The sequence below is a fragment of the Hylobates moloch genome, unplaced genomic scaffold, assembly GCF_009828535.3.
Source record: "Hylobates moloch isolate HMO894 unplaced genomic scaffold, HMol_V3 SCAFFOLD_1, whole genome shotgun sequence".
NCBI classification, from domain to species: domain Eukaryota; kingdom Metazoa; phylum Chordata; class Mammalia; order Primates; family Hylobatidae; genus Hylobates; species Hylobates moloch.
The window spans coordinates 63,835,735-63,856,133 of record NW_026652276.1 but is presented as its reverse complement, the minus strand read 5'-3'; the positions used below and the strand labels follow the sequence as shown (position 1 = coordinate 63,856,133).

General features: G+C 40.2%; 2 protein-coding genes and 1 long non-coding RNA gene across 3 annotated transcripts in view; 2 read left to right on the top strand and 1 right to left on the bottom strand.

Annotated features, from left to right (window-relative positions):
- The window catches only part of PLEKHA3 (pleckstrin homology domain containing A3), a 49,580-nt gene extending 45,556 nt beyond the window's left edge, over nt 1-4,024 (top strand). Inside the window, exon 9 of the mRNA XM_058440682.1 lies at nt 3,986-4,024. Coding sequence (XP_058296665.1) covers nt 3,986-4,009 — 24 coding nt within the window. The 3' untranslated portion in view covers nt 4,010-4,024. The remainder of the gene's footprint in view (nt 1-3,985) is intronic.
- TTN (titin) overlaps nt 1,252-20,399 on the bottom strand; it is a 288,926-nt gene continuing 269,778 nt past the window's right edge. The window contains exons 306-324 of the mRNA XM_058440679.1: nt 19,436-19,741; nt 19,069-19,350; nt 18,302-18,895; nt 17,894-18,181; nt 17,496-17,795; nt 16,538-16,840; nt 15,316-15,618; nt 14,630-15,214; nt 14,194-14,499; nt 13,788-14,087; nt 12,587-13,162; nt 12,189-12,494; nt 11,240-11,833; nt 5,502-11,110; nt 5,221-5,377; nt 3,790-4,481; nt 3,537-3,690; nt 2,709-3,011; nt 1,252-2,571 (exon numbers count right to left, since the gene is read on the bottom strand). Coding sequence (XP_058296662.1) covers nt 2,273-2,571; nt 2,709-3,011; nt 3,537-3,690; nt 3,790-4,481; nt 5,221-5,377; nt 5,502-11,110; nt 11,240-11,833; nt 12,189-12,494; nt 12,587-13,162; nt 13,788-14,087; nt 14,194-14,499; nt 14,630-15,214; nt 15,316-15,618; nt 16,538-16,840; nt 17,496-17,795; nt 17,894-18,181; nt 18,302-18,895; nt 19,069-19,350; nt 19,436-19,741 — 12,257 coding nt within the window. The 3' untranslated portion in view covers nt 1,252-2,272. The remainder of the gene's footprint in view (nt 2,572-2,708; nt 3,012-3,536; nt 3,691-3,789; nt 4,482-5,220; nt 5,378-5,501; nt 11,111-11,239; nt 11,834-12,188; nt 12,495-12,586; nt 13,163-13,787; nt 14,088-14,193; nt 14,500-14,629; nt 15,215-15,315; nt 15,619-16,537; nt 16,841-17,495; nt 17,796-17,893; nt 18,182-18,301; nt 18,896-19,068; nt 19,351-19,435; nt 19,742-20,399) is intronic.
- Nucleotides 12,802-14,206, top strand: LOC131383796 (uncharacterized). Its single transcript, XR_009214086.1, has 3 exons — nt 12,802-12,936; nt 13,064-13,178; nt 13,946-14,206. It is a non-coding gene; the product is annotated as an uncharacterized LOC131383796 (long non-coding RNA).

Sequence of the window (20,399 nt, the reverse complement as noted above, 5' to 3'; positions counted from 1 at the left end):
AATGTGTATTCTTCCATCGATTTCTTGACTGTTTACTGTTTGGCTGCCTTAGTCCACGGAGAATTGTCCTGGCCAACAGGCACCCCTCTTCACTTGGGAAGGTTTATTTCCCTCTTCCATCCCTCCTCAGCCCCCCAGCTTATAGCCTGTAGCCATTGACTGGTTGGTAAGGGGGTACAAAATGTCAGCCCCCTTGCTCCTAGATGGAACCAACTCTGTGGTACAATTGAAGCTCCCTGTGAGATCTAGCTGAGGCTTCTGCTGAGACCACATCCTTGCTCAGCTTGCTTCCTCTGCCCTATGTGCTGGCTGCCCCATTCCCTTTTTCCCTGAGAGTAATAATCCCTCAAAGAATTTCTGAGACAAGAATCCCCGTCTCAGCCTCTGCTTTTAGGGAATCTGACTTAAGACAGAAAACTTGCTGAATAAATTAATGAAGACCCAGGATCTTCCTCTGGAGAATGAAAACTGACAGTACATTTGCTTCAGCTTTGGTCACCTGTACCTACATTAAGGAGGTCAATTTAGGCAAATAACATCATAGGCTTATAGTTATGATTAGCAAATTGAAGTGGACAAATACAGGTATTTTTGGCATTATTTTATTACCAAGTCTAGATCAGTTGTTTAAAAAGCATAGTAGAATGATGCTATTTAAAATAGTGTCAATCTTCCATATACTGTCTTTCTACCATGCTTTTAAAACAACTGATCTAGACTTGGTAATAAAATAGTTCTTTAGTTCTGAGGTCTTTTATTTGTTCTGTCTCAATTTGGAGCTGCAGTAGCCAATATGGACTCAGATTCACAACTGATCATTTTCCCTGAAGTTGTCCTTTTCCGTTCACTATGCTCTTTGAGGGATAGTATCTATACCGTGTTAATCATCTTTGTATTGTTCCCTGTGGTGTTTAGCACAAAAGATTGTGAATTGTAGATGTTCAAAATCCATCAAAAATATTGAATCACAGCTGATTCCGAGTTGAATCAGCTCTCCTAAAAATATTCTTCTTGATATATTTAGAAGATAAACTTTTGGGGATAAATATATCCATGAGAACTATATCTAGGCTTTTTAAACAAAATTGCTGAATACATCTAACACGATAATTTAAACATTTGCTTAAAAGAACTTATTAGCATGGGCTGTTTTGAACTTGAGTTGCCTTATCTATCTATGATCTTTTTTGTGATACACGAAGATGCATACTTCCCCACCCCAGAATTTCACAGAAAACAACCAGCCACACATTTTGAGGTGCAGATAGCTTGCTTTATTTTGTTGTTACTATCTCAAGGAGGTCCAACAATTATAACTAACAATTGAATTTATACTTGCATGAAAAGAACTACATCAAATTGATATTTTGGGCAATTAGTAATGTTGTTGTTTAAAATGTAACGACAGCTTTATTTTGTTGTTGTTCTTTGGTTTTTGCTGTGGCTCATTGCTTAGGTGCCCAGGTTTTTCAGCTGCAATTAAAATTTAGAACTACCACACAAAGGCATTGGCTGCACCCTGGGACCTCCAAGAGTTGGCACTGCTCTGGCATAGGAATACTTGAATAGCTTGGTTAAATGAAGGGATGGCCAGGAGATGTTACTTTTCCAAGCTATTCAGGCACTCCTTATGTCAGAGACAGTGTAAAATGAGCGAACAAAGTGTTGGCCGTTACACTTTGCTCTGGTAATATTTGTCATGATAATTTTGTGTGACATCATCAGAGAAAATGTAAGACGTTAAAGTGTTGCTTACAGGAGGGTAAATGCAAACATCACCAATGCCTTACATTTCTGATTCAATAGGTATTGGTGCACATATCAAGTGATATGCATCATTCTCTTTTAGGTGGACAGGACATCTTCAGTGGGGAATTTCTCAACCCACTGAGGCATACTTAGACATCAACAGTATGTTGAGGCACAAAGATTGATTAAATGTTGAGCAGGGTATTCGTTCCATAAGAAACTTTCTCCTACCAACAGTTAGTTTCAAAAGTTACATTGTAAAATGTCATAAAATAAATGGTACAAAACTTTATAACCGTTAATCCGGCTATATACAGTATGTACATGTCACTAGCAAATGTATAATATTCTTAGGTCAACAATTACGAAAAGATTGAAATGAATATTTTTGAACTTTGACTCATTTAGGTTGATACAAAACTACTTTTTTTTCTTTAAATATTTACAGATCAGAAAGATTAGTCCATGTGAAACGTTTGCGAAAAGTTAAGAACGAATGTAGAGTATAAGGGCACAGGCCCTCTTAAATGGATCGAATTTGTATATTCACAGTGGCAGAGTCAGATCCAAATTCATTCCCTAAACTCAGGGTATAAAGTCCACCATCTTGTTTCTGTACGTCCATGATGATCAGGGTTGTCAGGTCATCTGTGTTTTCAATGTGGAACCTCCCCTGTTGTTCTTGACTGTGAATTTTTCTTCCACCACAGGACCATGTTACTTCTGGGGTAGGCTCACCCGTGAAAGCACAGGCTACTGTTAGAACTTTGCCTTCATCAATGCTGATATCAGATGGAAGAGCTTCAATTTTAGGTGGAATTCCTTTATGGAACAATGACAAAAAAAAGTCTTAGAATCACTGAAAAAAATAAAGATTTGCTTTCTACTGAATTGTGTGTACTAAAGACTACACCATATTACTTGGCTTGTCTACCTCTACTGGTAATTTTATTGCTCACCTCTTATGCCTGCTTTAAGCATTTTACTAGTTGAGCTTTCCAGTTGTGTCATACTAGATTTTCCCATAAAGCTGCTGGAACTCATTTCTACAAAGGACTCTTGCATGGAGGACATGCTTTGGGCAGACATGCTTGCAAATTTCATCTCAGTCATGCTGCTAGCACTGCTGCTGCTGAAACTGCTGAAGGAGGCCTCCTGCTTGGAGGCAGACATTTGGACTGACTGAGACCCGAAGCTTCCTTGCAAGCTTGTGTCACCACTTGTTCTCAATACTACCTCTCTGGAAGGTTCTTCAACTAGAGCTGTGGAGCATAGCAGATACACAGTGAACATCAATGACATCTGGTTAATTGATGACATATGACGCTGACTTACAGAAATGGAAACTTCAACACACGCACAGCAGCATAACCCAAACAATTTGCTGTTGAAGCATAAGCAAATACATATATACATACATTTGTCAAGAGCTAGCTCAATGTCTCCAAAACATGAATCCTTATATTTCTATCATTACATTACATGCAGGTGCTAGGAATCACTAGGAGAAAAATGATTAGTCATATAGAAAGCAATTGACATATTGTGCATCCTGAAAATAAATGTTATAGGGCAGTAAGTAGCTTTACTTTGAAATGTAATCTATCCAAGTTTCTGTGTAGCTATAAAGAAAATTTGACTACAAGAATGAATTCACATCGGATGGCTGTTCCTCTTTCACATGGAATTTAATAAGGCTTCTTAGAGTTTTCTGTGCTTGAAAGAGAGGCAAAAAAACCATCTAAAGGCCTTAAGCATGTAAGGAAGAATGGTGAGGAGATACTTACGAAGGACCATTAAGGAAGCTGTAGCTGAACACTGGCCATGGAAATTTTTGGCCTTAATTGTGTACTTTCCACTGTCGCTGACTGATGCATTTCGGATTTCAAGGGAGTATACATTTCTGGAGCGACTTATGCTGACAGTTGAAGAAATAGAAATCTAAGACAAAGAAAAGGAAAAGAAATGTTGAAGTTCTTCAGATATGGAAGACATGGTATTTTAGTTTTTCTTCAATAATATATTCATAATTAAACTTACTGGCAGGTTGTTTTTAAACCATTCGATTTCAGGGGATGGCTCGCCACTGATTTCACAAGTAAAGACAACATTTTGTCCTTCATTAATATTTTGAGATCTAGGCTGTGAGATGAAGGCTGGAGCATCTGAGAGTTCTTTGCTCAGCATCAAATCATACTGACACTTGACGATTCCTTCCTTGGTTTTGCCTATGCAGGTGAGGATTCCTTCGTCTCTGTGACTGGCTTGCTTGATGGTTAGGGTCTGATCGCTGCCTGAGACACCATATCGGTACTCCTCAGAGTTGGTAAGCTCTACGCCATTCAGTACCCATTTCACATCAGTGGCACCAGCAATGTTGGCTTTTAAAACCACTCTTTGACCTTCGTTTAGGCTCATCTGAGTAGAAAATGCTTTAATCTCAGCATGAGTTCTGACTTCTTCTGATGCCTGTGATGTTTTAGTGATTTCCTCATGGACAATGGATTTTTCCAGGGAGGTTGCTGCTGATTTCTTGACTTCTTCAGAAATTAGAACCTTTGAAGCTTCCTCTTTGAGGGCTAACTTTTCTTGAGATTTTGCCTCTGACATCTTAATTTCTTCAGACATTAGGGCTTTTTGGGAAATTTCCTCCTGGACAACAGCTTTCTTCTGAGGTGTAATTTCAGAAGTCTTTTGTGTAGAGACCTTCCGTGCCTCAGTATCTTTTACAGCTAAAAAAGAAACCTCTGTAAGGCAAACTTAATTAGAAAGAGACCCCCACATTTTACTCTTCTAGATTCTGCATGTGAAAAACATACAAAGAAAAAAGTCAACTTCTTCATGCAATGTAGGTAATACCTAATACTTTCTCAGTTCCACTTTTAGAAAATTGTCATGTGTGACTTTTGAGATCAGTGTAATGATTCCTTAAACTAAACTGAGCCAAAGATGATTCATATGACTTAAGGAAAAAAGTCTTGAAAAGAATAGTCAACAGATGTAGGAGATAAGTGGATTTGGGAGATTTTGAGTAACCAGAACATTAAATTATCTTTCATAAGATTGAAATGAAAGCAAACTAATTTGTATTGGTAAAATAGAAATAGTTCTTTAATTAACTTTGTACTGCTTTGGAAAATTAGCAACTGTGAAGGTTTAGGCAAGCAGTGCCATTTTGTATATTCACTGACTTTATTCTTAAATATTCCTGGGAGCAGGGGCTGACACTATAGAATCTTATATAATACCTTATATAATAAGGTACTTAATAACTGCTTTTCATGCTCATAGAAAAGCATATGCTAACTTCAAATGTGTGTTTCTACTTTGGTGTACAAATTGCATTCTGGAATTAGGAAAATAATTTTATTTTAATACTTTCTTGTATGTGTATATAAGGGAGGATGTTTGAAAATATTTCCCTAATATTATCTTCTGAAAAAATGTGGGTAAAAACAAAAGCCAACCTACCTTTTATTGCTAATTTGCAGCTAGAGGACACAGATCCAGCTGAATTTTTTACTGTACAAGTATAAAGTCCACTGTCGGAAGTATCAGTCTTATGAATTTCTAAGAAGAACCCTCCCTTGTCTTCAGAGAGTTTATATTTACCTCCTTGTGTAATAGCCTGTAGAATGCAAATGATTTGCGTTTTAAAAAGTGATTTCATTTTAAGCTTTTTTTGGGAAACTGAATTTAGAAGATCAAATATTTTAGAAGATAAAAGTAAGAGACATTTAAAAACTGGTTACCTTTCCATCTTTTGTCCAGATGACAGTTGGCCAGGGTTCTCCAGTAGCCTTAACTGCAAATTTAGCAACACTGTCTGAAGAAACAGTTGTATCCTGCAACCCAGTAACAATTACTGGTTTTGAGGAAATTGGTTCAGGAGCTTTTGGTTCAGTTTTTCTGGTTTCTGTTGACTCAGTGGTTTTCTGATCTGATTTCTTAGTTTCTGATGTTTTTGATACCTTCTCATGGATACTCTTAAAGGCTTGCCCCGTAAATTGTAAGTTGGTTTTAGACGTTCCACCTTCACCAGAAATCTCACAAACATATTCTCCTTGATCAGATTCAGTGAGGTTATGGATTTTGAGCTCATAGGTACCATCTGCTGAATAATGAAACTGGAAATGCCCATTTTCCTTTAGTTTCTTGCCATCTTTATACCAAGTGACCTCTTTTGCCCTTAATACACTGCTTTCAACCACACAGGTCAGCTTTGCAATCTCTTTAGAAGCTTCTGCTTTCAGGAACTGAGTAATCTTTGGTGGGGCAGAGACTGGGAGGTGCTGAACTTTCTCTGTTGGTGTTGGTTTTGTCTCTGTGGGTGATACAGCTTTGGGGTGAGAAGGTTCTGGAGATTTCACTCGTTTTGGAGACTTAACTGCTTCTGGGGATTTCACCTGAGGCTCTGGGGATTTGACTCTTGGTGGTGATGTCACAGCCTTTTCAGTTACCCTGGCCTTTTGAATAGTCAGAGTGAACTCTGCTTCTTGTTTCCCTTCACTGTTTTCTACTACCACGCTGTAATTGCCCTCATCGGAAGCCTGGACTGAAGAGATCTCAAAGGTTGATTTGTACTTTGTGGTGGTCACTTGGTGGCGGGCAGAAGTACTTAGCACTTGTCCTTTACGCAGCCAGGTCACAGTTGGTACTGGCTCGCCATCGGTGTCACAAGAAAACCTTGCAGACTCGCCCTCATAGACGGTCATGGACCGTGGCTTTGTTAGAATTCTTGCCGCCAAAGTCGTCTTGATCTTTCTGGTTGTGGATTTTTCTTCCAGCGACTTTTCTTCTAATGCAGCACTTTTCATTTCTGCAGATGCATAGTGTTCATATGAGGAGAGACTTTCCCGTGTCTCCGTCATCTGTGATTTCACTTCCCTGACAGAAGACGAAGCTTCCATCTCAGATGTTTTCTTAAATGATGAAACAGCATATGCCTCTGTTCTTGTCAGCTCAGGGAAAACAGACCTGGGGACCTCTTCATCTCTGCGTCGGGAAGCATAGGTGGTATAATCCCCTCCTGTTACGTCCAACGTTGCATAGTCAGAAGCTTCGCCCTTGTAGTTGGTGCACACAGCACGGTAGGTTCCACTGTCATCAGTATGACAGTCCAGAATTTCCAGGGTCAGGACTCCACTCATGTTGGTGTAATGAATCTTACTGCTTTCTTGGAGTTCCACACCATTGTGGTACCATTTAACCTCGGCAGTTGGCTTAGACTGAACATTTAAAATAAAACGTGTATTTTGGCCACATGGTACCCTGTGCGAGCGCATTCTCAATGTGATTCGAGGGGCATGATCCAGTGTGAAAGGCTGCTGACTCAAAACTTCATACTTCCTTTCTGATGTCTTCTGAGTTTTTAAAGCAGCTTTCATGGACTCATACCTGGAAAAGATATCAAATCTTGCAGACCTCTCAAATCTTGAGAGTGATCTCTCACTAGACACAGGGCTGGGGGATCGTGGGCGAGTTCTCTCTGGAGTAGGTGACCTTCTTTCTGTGTCATCTTCGTATTCCTCAGCCGGTTGTGGATGTGACCGGATCAGCTCAGACACTGGCCTCATTAACTCAATATAAGTTGGAGACAGGGAGCGCCGTCGTCTCAGTAGTCTAGATGCGGATGAGGATGATTCTCTTTGAGCATGTTTTGAGATTTCGTATTCTTCCTCAATTTCTGTTATTTCTGTCACTTCTCTTTGTTGCCTTGATTTCTTTCTAGACTTTTCCTCCTTTGACATGTAGTCAAGTTCGCTTTTGTATTCTGAGAGACGCTGGGTGGTCGTAACTGGGCGAAGCAACTCTTCATCCTCCTTCTCAGCCATGATTCTTTGCCGTTGCTTTGGCTGTCTGTACGCAGCCTGGGCATGCCGTTCCCTCAGTTCTGCATAACTTGTACTAGCTTCAGCCTTCGTTGGGATGTGATAGGTTGAATACCTGAAGTCTTTTCTTGTTTCCTCCACCTTGACATGAGCTTGTGGTGAAGAGTAACGTAGGCTAGAAAGCTCAAAGCGTGGAGGGCTTCGACTTGGGGGTGAAGCTGAAAAACCTAACTCAAGCTCTTCTTCAAGACGCAGCCTCTCTTCCTCTGTTCTTTTCATTGCTAAGTAGTCGTCAATGGGGAGGAGTAATTCTTCATCAGAGATGTCCCCAAGAGAATGTCTTCTAGGTCGGTAGTAAAAGTCGTAATCAGGAGAAGGTGTACGCCGGCGGGCTGGTCTCACTATCTCAAGATCATCTTGGGACAGTTTAGGAATACGCCATTTAGGTCTGTATTGATCTGTAATGCGTGGAAGAGGCATCACATAGAACTGTTCCCATCTTGAAAGGCGGATGCGCTTGGGTCGTTTCTGTACAACTCTGTCAAGTTTCCCAGGCATTTCATACTGATCACGTATCTTTTTATACCACTTCATGTCAGACATGGGCACGAACTGCTTGATGCGTTGGTCTTCTTCTATGGTAGTCTGCTTGTACTTGCGTGGCTCTGGTACATCATAAGGCATCCGGAGTTTTCTCTCCTCCTTCTTTTCTTCTGTCTCAAGTCTGAATTCCCCTTTTACAGTCTTGGTGCTTACAGCCGGTTTATAAAGGACGGCAGCTTCTCTCAGAGCCTCTTTAGCTACCTGTGTCAGTGGCACACTTTCAGTTCCAGAAAGAATTTCAGCCATTCTGAGGGTTTTGTCAATTTGTTTTTGTACGTGTCGCTCATGCTCCTCCTTACTCTTGAATTCCTGTTTCTTGTACCTCAGGCGTTCCACTTGTAGGTGAGCCTGGCAGCTGGTGGACCCAGCTGTGTTAGTGGCTGTGACTCTATAATAACCTGTGTCTTCAGGCAAAGTGTCCCTGATGTGCAGAGCATAATAATCCAAGCCTTCATGGATAATTTCAATGTTAGGCCCGAGGGACAGTGGCTGACCATCTTTCTCCCATTTTAGTGTTGGTGGGGGGATGCCAGACACTCTGATCTCAAAGCAGACACTTTGGCCTTCTTGGCATTCTGCATTTGCCAGTAACCTTTTGAACATGGGTCTTAAGGTACTATCTGTTGGAGGTGGGTGTAGGGTTACTGTCAGCTTTGCTTTACAGCTGTCTTCACCGTATTTATTCCTTGCCACAACAGTATATTCAGCATCATCATCTGTAGTGACACTGTTGATTGTTAATTGGTAAAGACCCTTGTCTGACTCAAATGTGTACTTCTTGTCATCGTCACCTGGTTTGATTTTCTGACCTGATTTATACCATGTTACACGAGGCTCTGGGTGGACAGTTATAGTTACTCCAAACCGGACATTTTCACCTACGTAAGCTGTCTTATTATAGAGAGGCAGAGTAAATTCTGGTGGCCTTTCCAGGAGTCTCATTGTGTCTGTTCTGCGCTTAATTTTCTTCATGGTTCTACGGCAGTAATAGTCATAGACTTCTCTCACACCTTTAACAAATAGCTCTGCATAAGAACTGTCTTCACCGTAGTCATTGACTACTTTGCATCTGTAGGTACCATCATCAAATTTGGTAATGTCTTTGACATAGAGGATGGCCACTCCATCTTCATAGGTGATTTCATATTTCTCACTGTTCTCCAGCTGTCGGATGCCAAAGTACCAAGTCACTTGGGTAGACTGATCATAATTTTCAATTTTGCATACATATTTGACATGTCCTCCTTCTTCACCAACTGCATGCATTATCTGCCCAGAAACTGGGCCAATTTCAATGGATGCTACTTTAACTTTAGCAACACTCACTCCCCTCTGAGATCGAATTGCACCACCACAGGAGATCCGGGCTGCTGACACAACCATGTTGAGGTCTTTCTTGATCAGGGTGTGGTAATAACGCCGGTGTTTTAATGTTCTGATAACTTTAGTACTGACTCTTTCTATCTTCTGCTTCAACCATGGGTGCTGGAGAGCCTCCGATGCTGTCATGCGAGATTTCCTCTCTTTCACTAACAACCGGTCAACAAAATCCATGGCTTCAATGCTAATCTCTTTGAATGCTTCTTCATCGAAAGTATATTCAGCATTCATGATATTCTCAATGATCTGTTGGTTAGTTTCAGCCAGGAATGGGTTGATACCACTCAATAGCACATATACCAATGTTCCAAGTGACCACATGTCTGTGGCTGTGCTGACAACATCATGCTGGTGGACTTCAGGTGCATAGTATTCTGGGGCAGTGAATAGAAGCCTGAAGTTGTCCCCTGGTTTCAGCTGACGGGCTTGACCAAATTCTATGATTTTAATGGTAGAGCTTCTTCTGGTTTGGTAAATGATATTTTCCGGTCTAATGTCGAAGTGTCCAATATTATGACTGTGTAAAAACTGAAGTGCTTCACAGACCTGGTGAACATAACTTACAATTTCTCTTTCATTAAGTTCAAAGGCACTTGTGTTAATGCGCTCAAATATGTCAAGTCCTGATATAAACTCAAAGATCATAACTAATTCTTCCATGCTTTCAAATGATTCATGGAGGTATAAGATGTTTCTATGCCTAGCAATATTCAGAATGGAAATTTCCTTCTTTACCAAAACCTGATCAGTCCCTTTGACTTTAACAAATTTGGCCATGTATGTCTTCTTTGAGGATGTTTCAACACAACGATGGACAATTCCAAACTCACCACGCCCAAGATCTTCAGCAATCATATATTTCTCATAGAGTTCCTTGGTTGAAGAGTGAGATGCTTTAGTCATGGAGACTTCCCTGGTTTCATCTACCTCTTCATCATAGTTCATAGCTCTGGTCTTATCTTCTTTGGTTATCGTTGGTTCTGAAGGCTCAGAAGGCTTGCTCAGACCAAATTTATTTTCAGCTATTACCCGGAACTGGTAACTTGTTTTTCCAAATAAGTTGATCACGGTATAACGTGTTTCTCGGGCCTGTCCTACACGGAGCCATCTTTCTGCAGTGGTTGCACATTTTTCAACAATGTAGTTGGTGATTTTGCTGCCACCATCAGAGGCTGGCTCAGTCCATGTTAAGTTGACAGAATCTCGTGAGACATCACTAACTTTGACTCCTCTCGGTGGGTCAGGAACATCAGCCACATCCAGTTCAACTGTCTTCTGATCAATTCCAAATCTGTTTTTAGCACAGACCACATAGAAACCAGCATCTTTTCTCTCTACCCCATTGGGGAAAACAAGTGATGTGAAGGATCTTGTGACAATAACTTGGTAGTGGCCATTATTGTCAATGAGATCTTGTCCTTTCTGCCAGGTGATCACAGGATCTGGTTTGCCACTGAAAGGAATCTTGATGCTGACCGCTTCACCTCGGAGAGCATGAACTGCTCCCATGCCTTCAAGAGTTTTAGGTAAGTGTATCTTAGCTGGAACTGTATCAGAAAAAAAAATAAGAATATAATTTAGCAACATCTAACAATATCTGTTTAAGTGCAATAGCCTCCACCCCCAAGTTAATAACTCATTTAGCCTCAAATTGATGATAATTGATTTATTTTTACCTTCCACTTCCAAGGAGGCAGTGCCAGACACAGATCCCCCTTGGTTGGTAGCTCTGACTTGGTAAACTGTGGCATCATCATCTGTGACACTTGCAATGATGAGCTGGTGGTAGCCACCCTTAAATTCTTGAATCCTATATTTTAATCCATCTGAAATGATTTCTTTGCCTTGTCTGTACCATTTCACGATAGGTTTTGGATGACCAGTCACTTTGCAGACCAAAGTAGCATTGCTCTGATATCTGACATTTAGATTTCTCAGTTCCTCTTTAAAGTGTGGTGCCTGAATTGGGACATCAGATTTGGGAGTGATGGGTTCTGATATTTCACTCCATTCACTTTCCCCACCTAGATTTTCACATTTCACACGGAACTCATATTCAAGACCTTCAATAAGGTTTTTCACTGAAAAGACAGTTTCTCGAATTTCTTCTGTTGTCACAGAAATCCATTTATTCTGCTTCTTCTCACGCTTCTCAAGGTAGTAATTTCTAATCTTTGCACCTCCATCACTGGCAGGTGGCTTCCAAGCCACAACGCAAGAATCTTTTGTGACAGCAGTAATAGTTGGTTTGCCAGGAGCACCTGGCTTTTCTATTAAAAAAACAAAAGATTTGAGTCATGAGATGAAACAGGCAGCTTTATTAAGGCTTATTTTTTAAAATGTTATGAGTCCAAAATTTTATTTAAAAATAGCTATTCCAGAAAAGTGAAACTGGTTACTTTATACTAAGACATATCAAAAACCAAAGTTCTATTTTTAAAAAGGGGTTAGGATATATATTTCTCCTTTTAGATAATGCAAACATTCAGTTAAAGTGAAAGAAAAGGCACTTGTACTTTATCTGAATCTTTGCTATTTCCTTTCAAAATTTCTTTCTGTTTAAAAGAATCTTATGCAAAGATGGAACTTTACCATAGGAAGATATAGAAATCAGGTTGTACTCACCAAATGGACTCTTAATGATCACAACTGAGGACACTTCTAGAGGGTCACTGATGCCGAAAGTGTTCTGAGCTGAAACCCGGAAGTAATAGCCAGCATTTTCTGTGAGGTTCACAATTCTACAGGTTGTCACTGAGATGGCTGAAGACACCAGTTGCCATTCAGCCCCCTCCTTGGCCTCACATTTTTCCACCACATAGTTGGTGATCCAGGAGCCTCCATCATCTGTGGGTGGTTTCCAGCTGATCACTGCAGAGTTCTTCAATAGAGCTTCGATCACAATTGGTCCTGTAGGTTTGTCTGGTTTATCTGTTGGGGGAAAATACAATTGTGGTGGTTTTCATAGTGTGTTTTTGAGATTTTTTCTTCTTTAAAAATAAAAAGCACTGAAAATAAAATACCTTGTATTTCCACATCAAGGATGGCATCAACTGTTCCAAATACATTGCTGAGCTGGACTTTGTATTTCCCAGCATGAGTCTTACGTTGGACATTCTTCATGACAAGATGAGTATAGTGCTCAGTGTTTTCAATAGTAATGTTTTCCGAGTTTTGCAAAAGTTTCTGACCATGGAACCAAGTCATGGCAGGTACTGGACGACCAATGTACATAACATGAAGCCGAAGTGTAGAACCCACAGCTCCATAATATTTCTCTTTCAGTGGGTAACCAGGATGGAACTGTGGTGTTGCTTGCAGGAGAAGCTTACTACTGGTTTCTACTTCTCCAACCTCATTGGTGGCTATGCAGGTATAAACACCTTCATCTTCCTGTTCCTCTGTCATTACTGTAAGAGTGTGTGTGCGTCCATCTGAAGACATTTTGTATTTCCGGCTTTGTATGAGCTCTTTACCAAATCTGTACCATTTAATGTCAGGAAGAGGCCTTCCAACAATCTGGCATGAGAGTTGAGCAGCTTCACCCAATTTTGTGGTAACATCCTTCATTTCTTTGCGTATTCCTGGGGCCTCTCCAGCTGAATGATATGAAAGGTAATATTAAGTGATTGTTAATACTCAATCTGTAATCCTTTGTCCTTGTATATCAGGAATGAATTTACCTTATTTACTAACACATACCATGATTTACATATTAGCCTAATTCTTAAAAACTCTTTGAAGTGATTTTCCTAGGATCATATGGTAAATAGGGATTCAATGAGCACATTGTCACATTTTGTGTAGAGTGACGTTTTCTCTTTATGATTGGAAGGGAATTAACAATGTATAGGCTTCTAAGGGACTATAAATTCTCTCTATAATTCTGTAGTATTCTTGCCCTTACTTAGGTTCATTGAAGTGGCATACAGCTGTTGACCTTTCAAATCTTGTTGGGAAATATTTTTAAAAAGAAACCATTGCATTAGAGGGAATTGCTCCAGGAAAGTGCTCAGTTCACTGCATCTAACATCTCCTGCTGAGGTTATGTGCTTGGAATGGTTTCCTATAGAACTTGTCATATTTCCTATGTGTGCACTTGCTTTTCTTTCTTAACACTTGCTCTCCAATAAAGCTTTCCAGGGTTCTACTTAGTATAGAGGGGGAATTAGCCTTAACTTGTTTAGTTTGTAAATCATAAGTAGAGAACTAAAGGCTACTTACATGTGAGTTTAGTCTTTATAGACATAGCAGTTCTGCGAGGTCTGCTCAGCCCAGTCTCATTCTCAGCAAAAACCCTGAATTCATATTCAGTAGCTTCCAGCAAACCTCCTATTGTGAATTGCTTGTCCTTAATATGTTCCTTATTGCTCTTCTTCCAGGCACTGTCTCCAGACTGTCTGTATTCAACCCAGTATCCAAGAATTTCTTTGCCACCATCACATTCAGGTTTCTCCCACTGTAGAGTGACACTATCTTTGGATATTGAAAGAATCTCAAGTTCTCCTGGTTGGCTTGGTTTATCTGAAATATTTTAAAATAATGAAAAGGGAATCAGCTTTACTGGTGAAATAAAAGGACCAAACATGGCTTGCTTCTTTAATTTAACCCCTTCTTCTGAATTCCTTACCAAATGGATCTTTGCAAACAACTGGTTCAGAAGCAGGGCTGGTCTCACTTAGGCCGACATCATTCTGTGCGATGATGCGGAACTGATACTCAGCATCGGGAACAAGCCCTGTGACAGTGTACATTGTGGTGGTGATCTGAGTCTTGTTGTGTCTGACCCACTTGTCAGTGGATGTCTCTTTGCGTTCAATGTAGTAGCCTGTGACTCGAGAACCACCATCATCTTTGGGCCGGGACCAGGACAAGCTAACAGAACTCTTGGTTACATCGAGTACTTCTGGAGGATTGCTTGGAGGTTCTGGAGGATCTGTAAATATAAGTGGAAAGCACATATGTATTAGAATACAGTCCCAAGTATTATAAGCCAATGACTTTCATTTAAAAACAGAAAAGTGCTAAAATAATGTTTATAATTTTGTGGTTGAAAGGGCACTTACTCAGTGGTGTTTTTGGTATGACTGGTTCCTCAGATTTCAAGGGTTTGCTTATGCCAAACTGGTTTTCTGCTGAAACACGGAAATGGTATTCTACATTCTCTTTGAGGCCTTTTACCACCAGAGATGTACCTCGGACTCTGGAATCAATGGTATACCAGGCGGCTTTAGGCACTTCTCGTCTCTCGAGGATGTAGCCTAAGATGTCAGCACCACCATCATCAGCAGGAGGTCTCCAGCTGACCCTCACAGAGCGGGCTTGGATGTCATCATATTCCAGTGGCCCTTCTGGACTGTTGGGACTTCCTATCACCCTGACCTTGATGTAGACAGCCTTCTTGCCACATTTATTTTCCAGAACCAGGTCATAAGTGCCAGAATCACCCCTGTCTGCTTCTTTGATCACAAGCTCAGTGTGTGTTTCAGATGTTGCAATCATGGCACGCTTACTAATATCCTGGCCTTCCTTGGTCCATTTACATATTGGGAATGGTTTTCCTTTGATTGGTATGGTAAGTCTGATGACTCCACCTTGCCTTACAAAGATACCTTCTTGGTATCTTTCATCAAGTTCATAATCAGGATATTCTGGAAAAAAAGGTAGGGTTTCAATTTAGCATTTGAGGTAGGGGGACTAAGAAATAAGTCTGTGGCAATTATTGCAGAAAGTAAATGATCATATGTCTCACCAAGCATTTCAGTGACTTTGACTGTTCCTGGTACCTCAGCAGGCTCACCAGGTCCACCAGCATTACAAGCTAGGACGCGGAACCTGTATTCCGCACCCTGAGGTAGGTGTGTTAGAGTATACTCTCGAATCTTGGTTGGAGTGGTGTTACACTTGGTCCATTCATGTTGATCTACTTTTTGCATTTCAATCAAGTAGCCTGTGACTTTAGATCCTCCTTCATCTTCTGGAACGCTCCAGGCCAGGGAGACTGATGTCCTTGTTGTATCAGTAACTCTTGGGTTTTGTGGCTTTCCTGGAGGAGCTGGGAATAAGAATAAGACAATATACTGGTTAAAGTTGCTGCAAAGTTGAAAATTAGCTGTGCCACCTAACAAATTCAATGAGTTGTTGAAACGGACTGTTAACATTAGCCTGTTTTTTGTCTTGTGAAAATTTTATTCATGGCCAGGTGTGGTGGCTCATGCCTGTAATCACAGCATGTTGGGGGGCCGAGGTGGGCAGATGCTTGAGGTCAGGAGTTCAAGAGCAGCCTGGCCAACATGGTGAAACCCCGTCTCTACTAAAAATATAAAAATTAACCATGTGTGGTGGCAGGCACCTGTAATCCCAGCTACTCAGGAGGCTGAGGCAGAAGAATTGCTTGTAATCCCAGCTACTCAGGAGGCTGAGGCAGAAGAATTGAGACAGAGGTTGCAGTGAGCCAAGATCATGCCACTGCACTCCAGCCTGGGCGACAGAGTGAGACTCTGTCTCAAAAAAAAAAAATTTTTTTTTAATTCATTTTATCAGTTAAAAATACTTAACATTTTTTTCACTTTCCTTTCTCTTAAATGTGCTTCATTTGTAATCACTATTATTATCTTACATTTATCAGCAGTTTTTAAAGTGCTTCCAGAAATACTAACTTGTTTCAAAATTTTAAGTGTGACAGAAAGCATATATTATGAATCTCATCTTAAAGAGGTGGAAATTGACTCCAGAGAAGAATATTAAAAATTATTTGCCAGAAATTGCTAGCGGCTGGGATGGGGAAGGGACCGATTACAAATGGACACAAGGGAACTTTATGGGGTAATAAAAATATTCCACATTTCGATTGTGGTGGTGATTACAAAACAGTACATTTTTCAAAAGTCATAGAACTATATACTTCAGAAAGGTGAATTTTCCCACATATAAATTGTGACTCAATAAACTTGACTGATACAAAATGTACTTACCAATTGGATCCATGGCAACGATGGGTTTGGAAGGACGACTTGGTTTTCCAGACCCTCTTGCATTAATGGCTGTGACACGGTGTTCATATTCTAAGCCTTCAATAAGGCCAGTGGAGCGGTACCGTGTCATCGTCACAGGTACTTTATTTACACGGACCCATCGATCTGCTCTCACTTCTTTGCGCTCCACAATGTATCCAGTCACTTGGGAGCCACCATCATCCTCTGGTGGGTACCAAGTAAGTGTCATGCCATCACGGGAAACATCAAATATCTGTAATGTTTCTGGGGGTCCAGGAATACCTGCAGCAAGACAGAGGTTAACATGATATGGCAATATGAATAAGTTAAAATAATGACTCATATATTTGTGTTTTCCTTAGGTTTTGGTTGGTATTTTAAAAGATATATAAGACACATGACTATTTTTCCAATAGTTTCACTTTTGTACTATTTGTAAATTTTAATTTAAATCATTTAATTATTTTTATTAAAAATTTTTGACTTTTAGGTTCAGGGGTACATGTGCAGGTTTGTTACATGGGTATATTGCATGATGCTGAGGTTTAATTTTGTACTTTCCTTGCTGTTCCTCATTTTCTTCAATTCTACATTTATTAAGCATGCACTCTGTATTTTTTTCTCACTATAACGTTGCCAGTCCTCCTTCCTTTCCTCTCTTCCTCCTTCCCTTCTCTCTTTTCTTCCTTCCATTCCTTTCTTCCTAACTCCCTCTTCTCTTTCATAAAAGTGAAGATATTAAAAAAAATCAAGCCTAAGTGTGTTGAAGACCTCTGAGAAAAGGAGGTTTAGAAACCTGAGAAAAGGAGATTAGAAAGACCACAGGGTTAATTTTGTGACCTATTTTTATTTACATTAGGGCATATTAAGAACAAATTCTTTTTTGTTAGCATTCAGAATCAGGTGGGGAGAGTGGTGGAAGGGCCTGTGGACTTACGGATGCTGCTGCGACATTCTATGACCTCAGACTGCAAGTAAGAGCCAATCCCGAAGCGGTTTGTTGCAGCCACACGGAACACATACTCATTTCCTTCGGTGAGTCTGGTAAACTTAAACGTGGACCTAGTCACTGATTCAGAAACGGGCAGCCATCCTGGACGATGGGCATCACGTTGTTCTACCACATAACCACTCAGTGGAGCACCACCGTCCAATTCAGGTGGTTCCCAGGAAATGGTAATTGATGTAGCATCAATTTCATCAATCTTAATAGGTCCTGTTGGTGGACCAGGCTTGTCTATGAAAGAGAAGAAATACAGGAAATTAATTTTTACTTCAAATCAAAATTAGGTGACTGAACATCAACTTGCTTGTATCTTTGTCACACATCCTTACCAAGAATGATAACTTTAATGGTTTCTGAAGTAGTTCCAGTAACATTCTTCAATTCAAGTGTGTATTCTCCAGTATCTCTGATAGTAGTTTCGCGGATGGTTAATTTAGCTACTTTAGTGTGAGTTTCAACTGTGACACGCTCTGATTCTCTCAGTTTAGAACCAGCAAAGAACCAGGAAGCAGCAGGAGGTGGACGGCCAGCAATAGGTATCACCAGCTCTACTGGTCTGCCAGCTGGGACATGGATGGTCTTCTGAGGCATTGTAGAAAGATCGATTGTTGGCAACACTATGGGAAAGAAATCAGGCATTTATTATTAAGCATTATTTTTATGGTAAATTGTTATGAATTCTGAATGTTTTCATTTTACTTTAGTTTTTTTTTTTTTTTTGGCCATTTGGTACATACCTCTGAGGTCTTGTACAGTCACGGCTGTGACAATCTCTCTTGGTTCTGACACACCTTTCTCATTTTGTGCTCTCACTCTAAATAAGTATTGTTCACCTTCATTTAAGGAAATAACAGTGTGCTCTAGGACTGTGGGTTTTAAGGTGACAACCTTCATCCATCTCTCTGTGCCAGCTTTGCAGGCCTCGAGAACATATCCAGTGAGTCGGCTACCACCATCGTAGAGTGGTTTTTCCCAGGCAAGGGTAACAGTGGATTTGGTGACATCGACCACTTCTAGCTTTGTAGGCATCAAAGGCACTTCTGAGACCAGTACTGCATCAGATGTTTCACAAGGTTCTCCAATGCCATAAATATTTTCTGGCAGCACTCTGAAATAGTACATGGTTCCTTCTACAAGTCCAGAAATTCTGTAAAGTGTCTTGCTGCATTTGGTAGTTACTGTTTTGAATGCTCTCATGGCAGCTTCACGCTTCTCAACGATGTAATTGTGGACTGGAGCTCCACCATCAATCGTGGGAATTTCCCAAGTTATAGTCACAGAATCTCTTGATACTTCCTTAACTTTCACTGAAGGACAGGGACCAGGAGTATCTGAAAAACAGAATGAAAGATTCATATTTCCTATTTGCCTGATAGCTTTTTTTTTTCCTTGGGGCAATATAATCAACATAGTTCCTCTCTAAAGAGGTGATCAATCATAGGTCAAGCTATATTGTTTTAGAGGATCTACTCATTGTATAGTCAATTTTAAGTAAAATGCTTACCATAGACTTTAACAAGGACTGTTGCTGATTTCTTGCCAGATTGGTTTTCAGCTTCAATTGTGTATTTTCCAGCATCGTACCGATTAACTTTGTCCACTATTAGCAATGAGTAGCTCTCAGTGGTGTCAATAATTGCCCGGCTTGCAAGGTCAATGCCCTGCTTGCTCCATGTGATGACAGGAGGTGGTCTTCCAGATACAGACACCATCAAGCGCAAGGAGGCCCCAGCCCTGATGGTCACAGTCTTCTTTAGATCATCTGCAAGCTCAAGATCTGGTATTTCTGGAAAGTTAATGACAAAATTTAATTAATTCATGGACAGGTGTGAGAAGAAAATAATTCACCTAAAAGCTTCTATGATAAATACCTATTCTCTCCACGGGCTCAATTTCAGCAATTGATTCGCTGTATTCGCTCATACCCTTCACGTTCACGGCAGCAACTCTGAAGGAATATTTCTGTCCCATTTTAAGGTCTGGCACAGTGAATTCAGTATTTCTTATTGTGGCATTGGTATGCACTCGGTACCACTGATCAGTGTCCTTCTCTTGCATTTCCAGAACATATCCTACAATGTCAGTACCACCATCGTACATGGGTTTGGTCCATGCCAAACTAATGCTGTGTTTGGTGGTATCCACAACTCTTGGAGCAGAAGGTGGTCCAGGGGTATCTGTGGAATTTAAAAAGTGAGATGCAGATATTAGGCAAATAAGGAAATGTTGAGATTTGTATTGTTTGTTTTCAAGACTCACAAAGGCATTATTGCTCTTGTCCACACTCACCAAGATAATCTTTATTAACTGGGCTCCTGATATTGTAGGACAGCACAGCATGCCACATTATAATTTAATATTATTATCTTAAGAATTAAATTGCTTTAGGAAAGTAGATATTTCTTCCCTACTTCTTTGGCTAGCTTTACCGTGTGTTCTCTGTTAGCTAAACTCATTACTTAAAGTACCCATTCTTAGGGACTTTTCTTTAGTTGCTTATCTTTCACTGGGTTAGTATCAGTTGCCACCAATACATTTCTAATGAATACAGGAATTGGTTTCCTTAGCTTCCCCAATTCAGTCCCAGTGACTATTCCTTTATAGTTCTTGGGCTCAGACTCTGTAAAAGGATTTGCCACTTATTTTTGAAGCTCTTGTGACAATTATTTTGTCAGTAACTTATGAAACCACTAGAAACTGTATGTTCCTGCTAAACCTCTTCTTAAAGGGAGTCTTGCCATTTTTCTTTTCAGTTATTACGGTACAATGCATTTTTCTCTAAGGAAAATTTATAGATTCTTTTCATATTGATAGTAGAATATTTTTTCATTAATT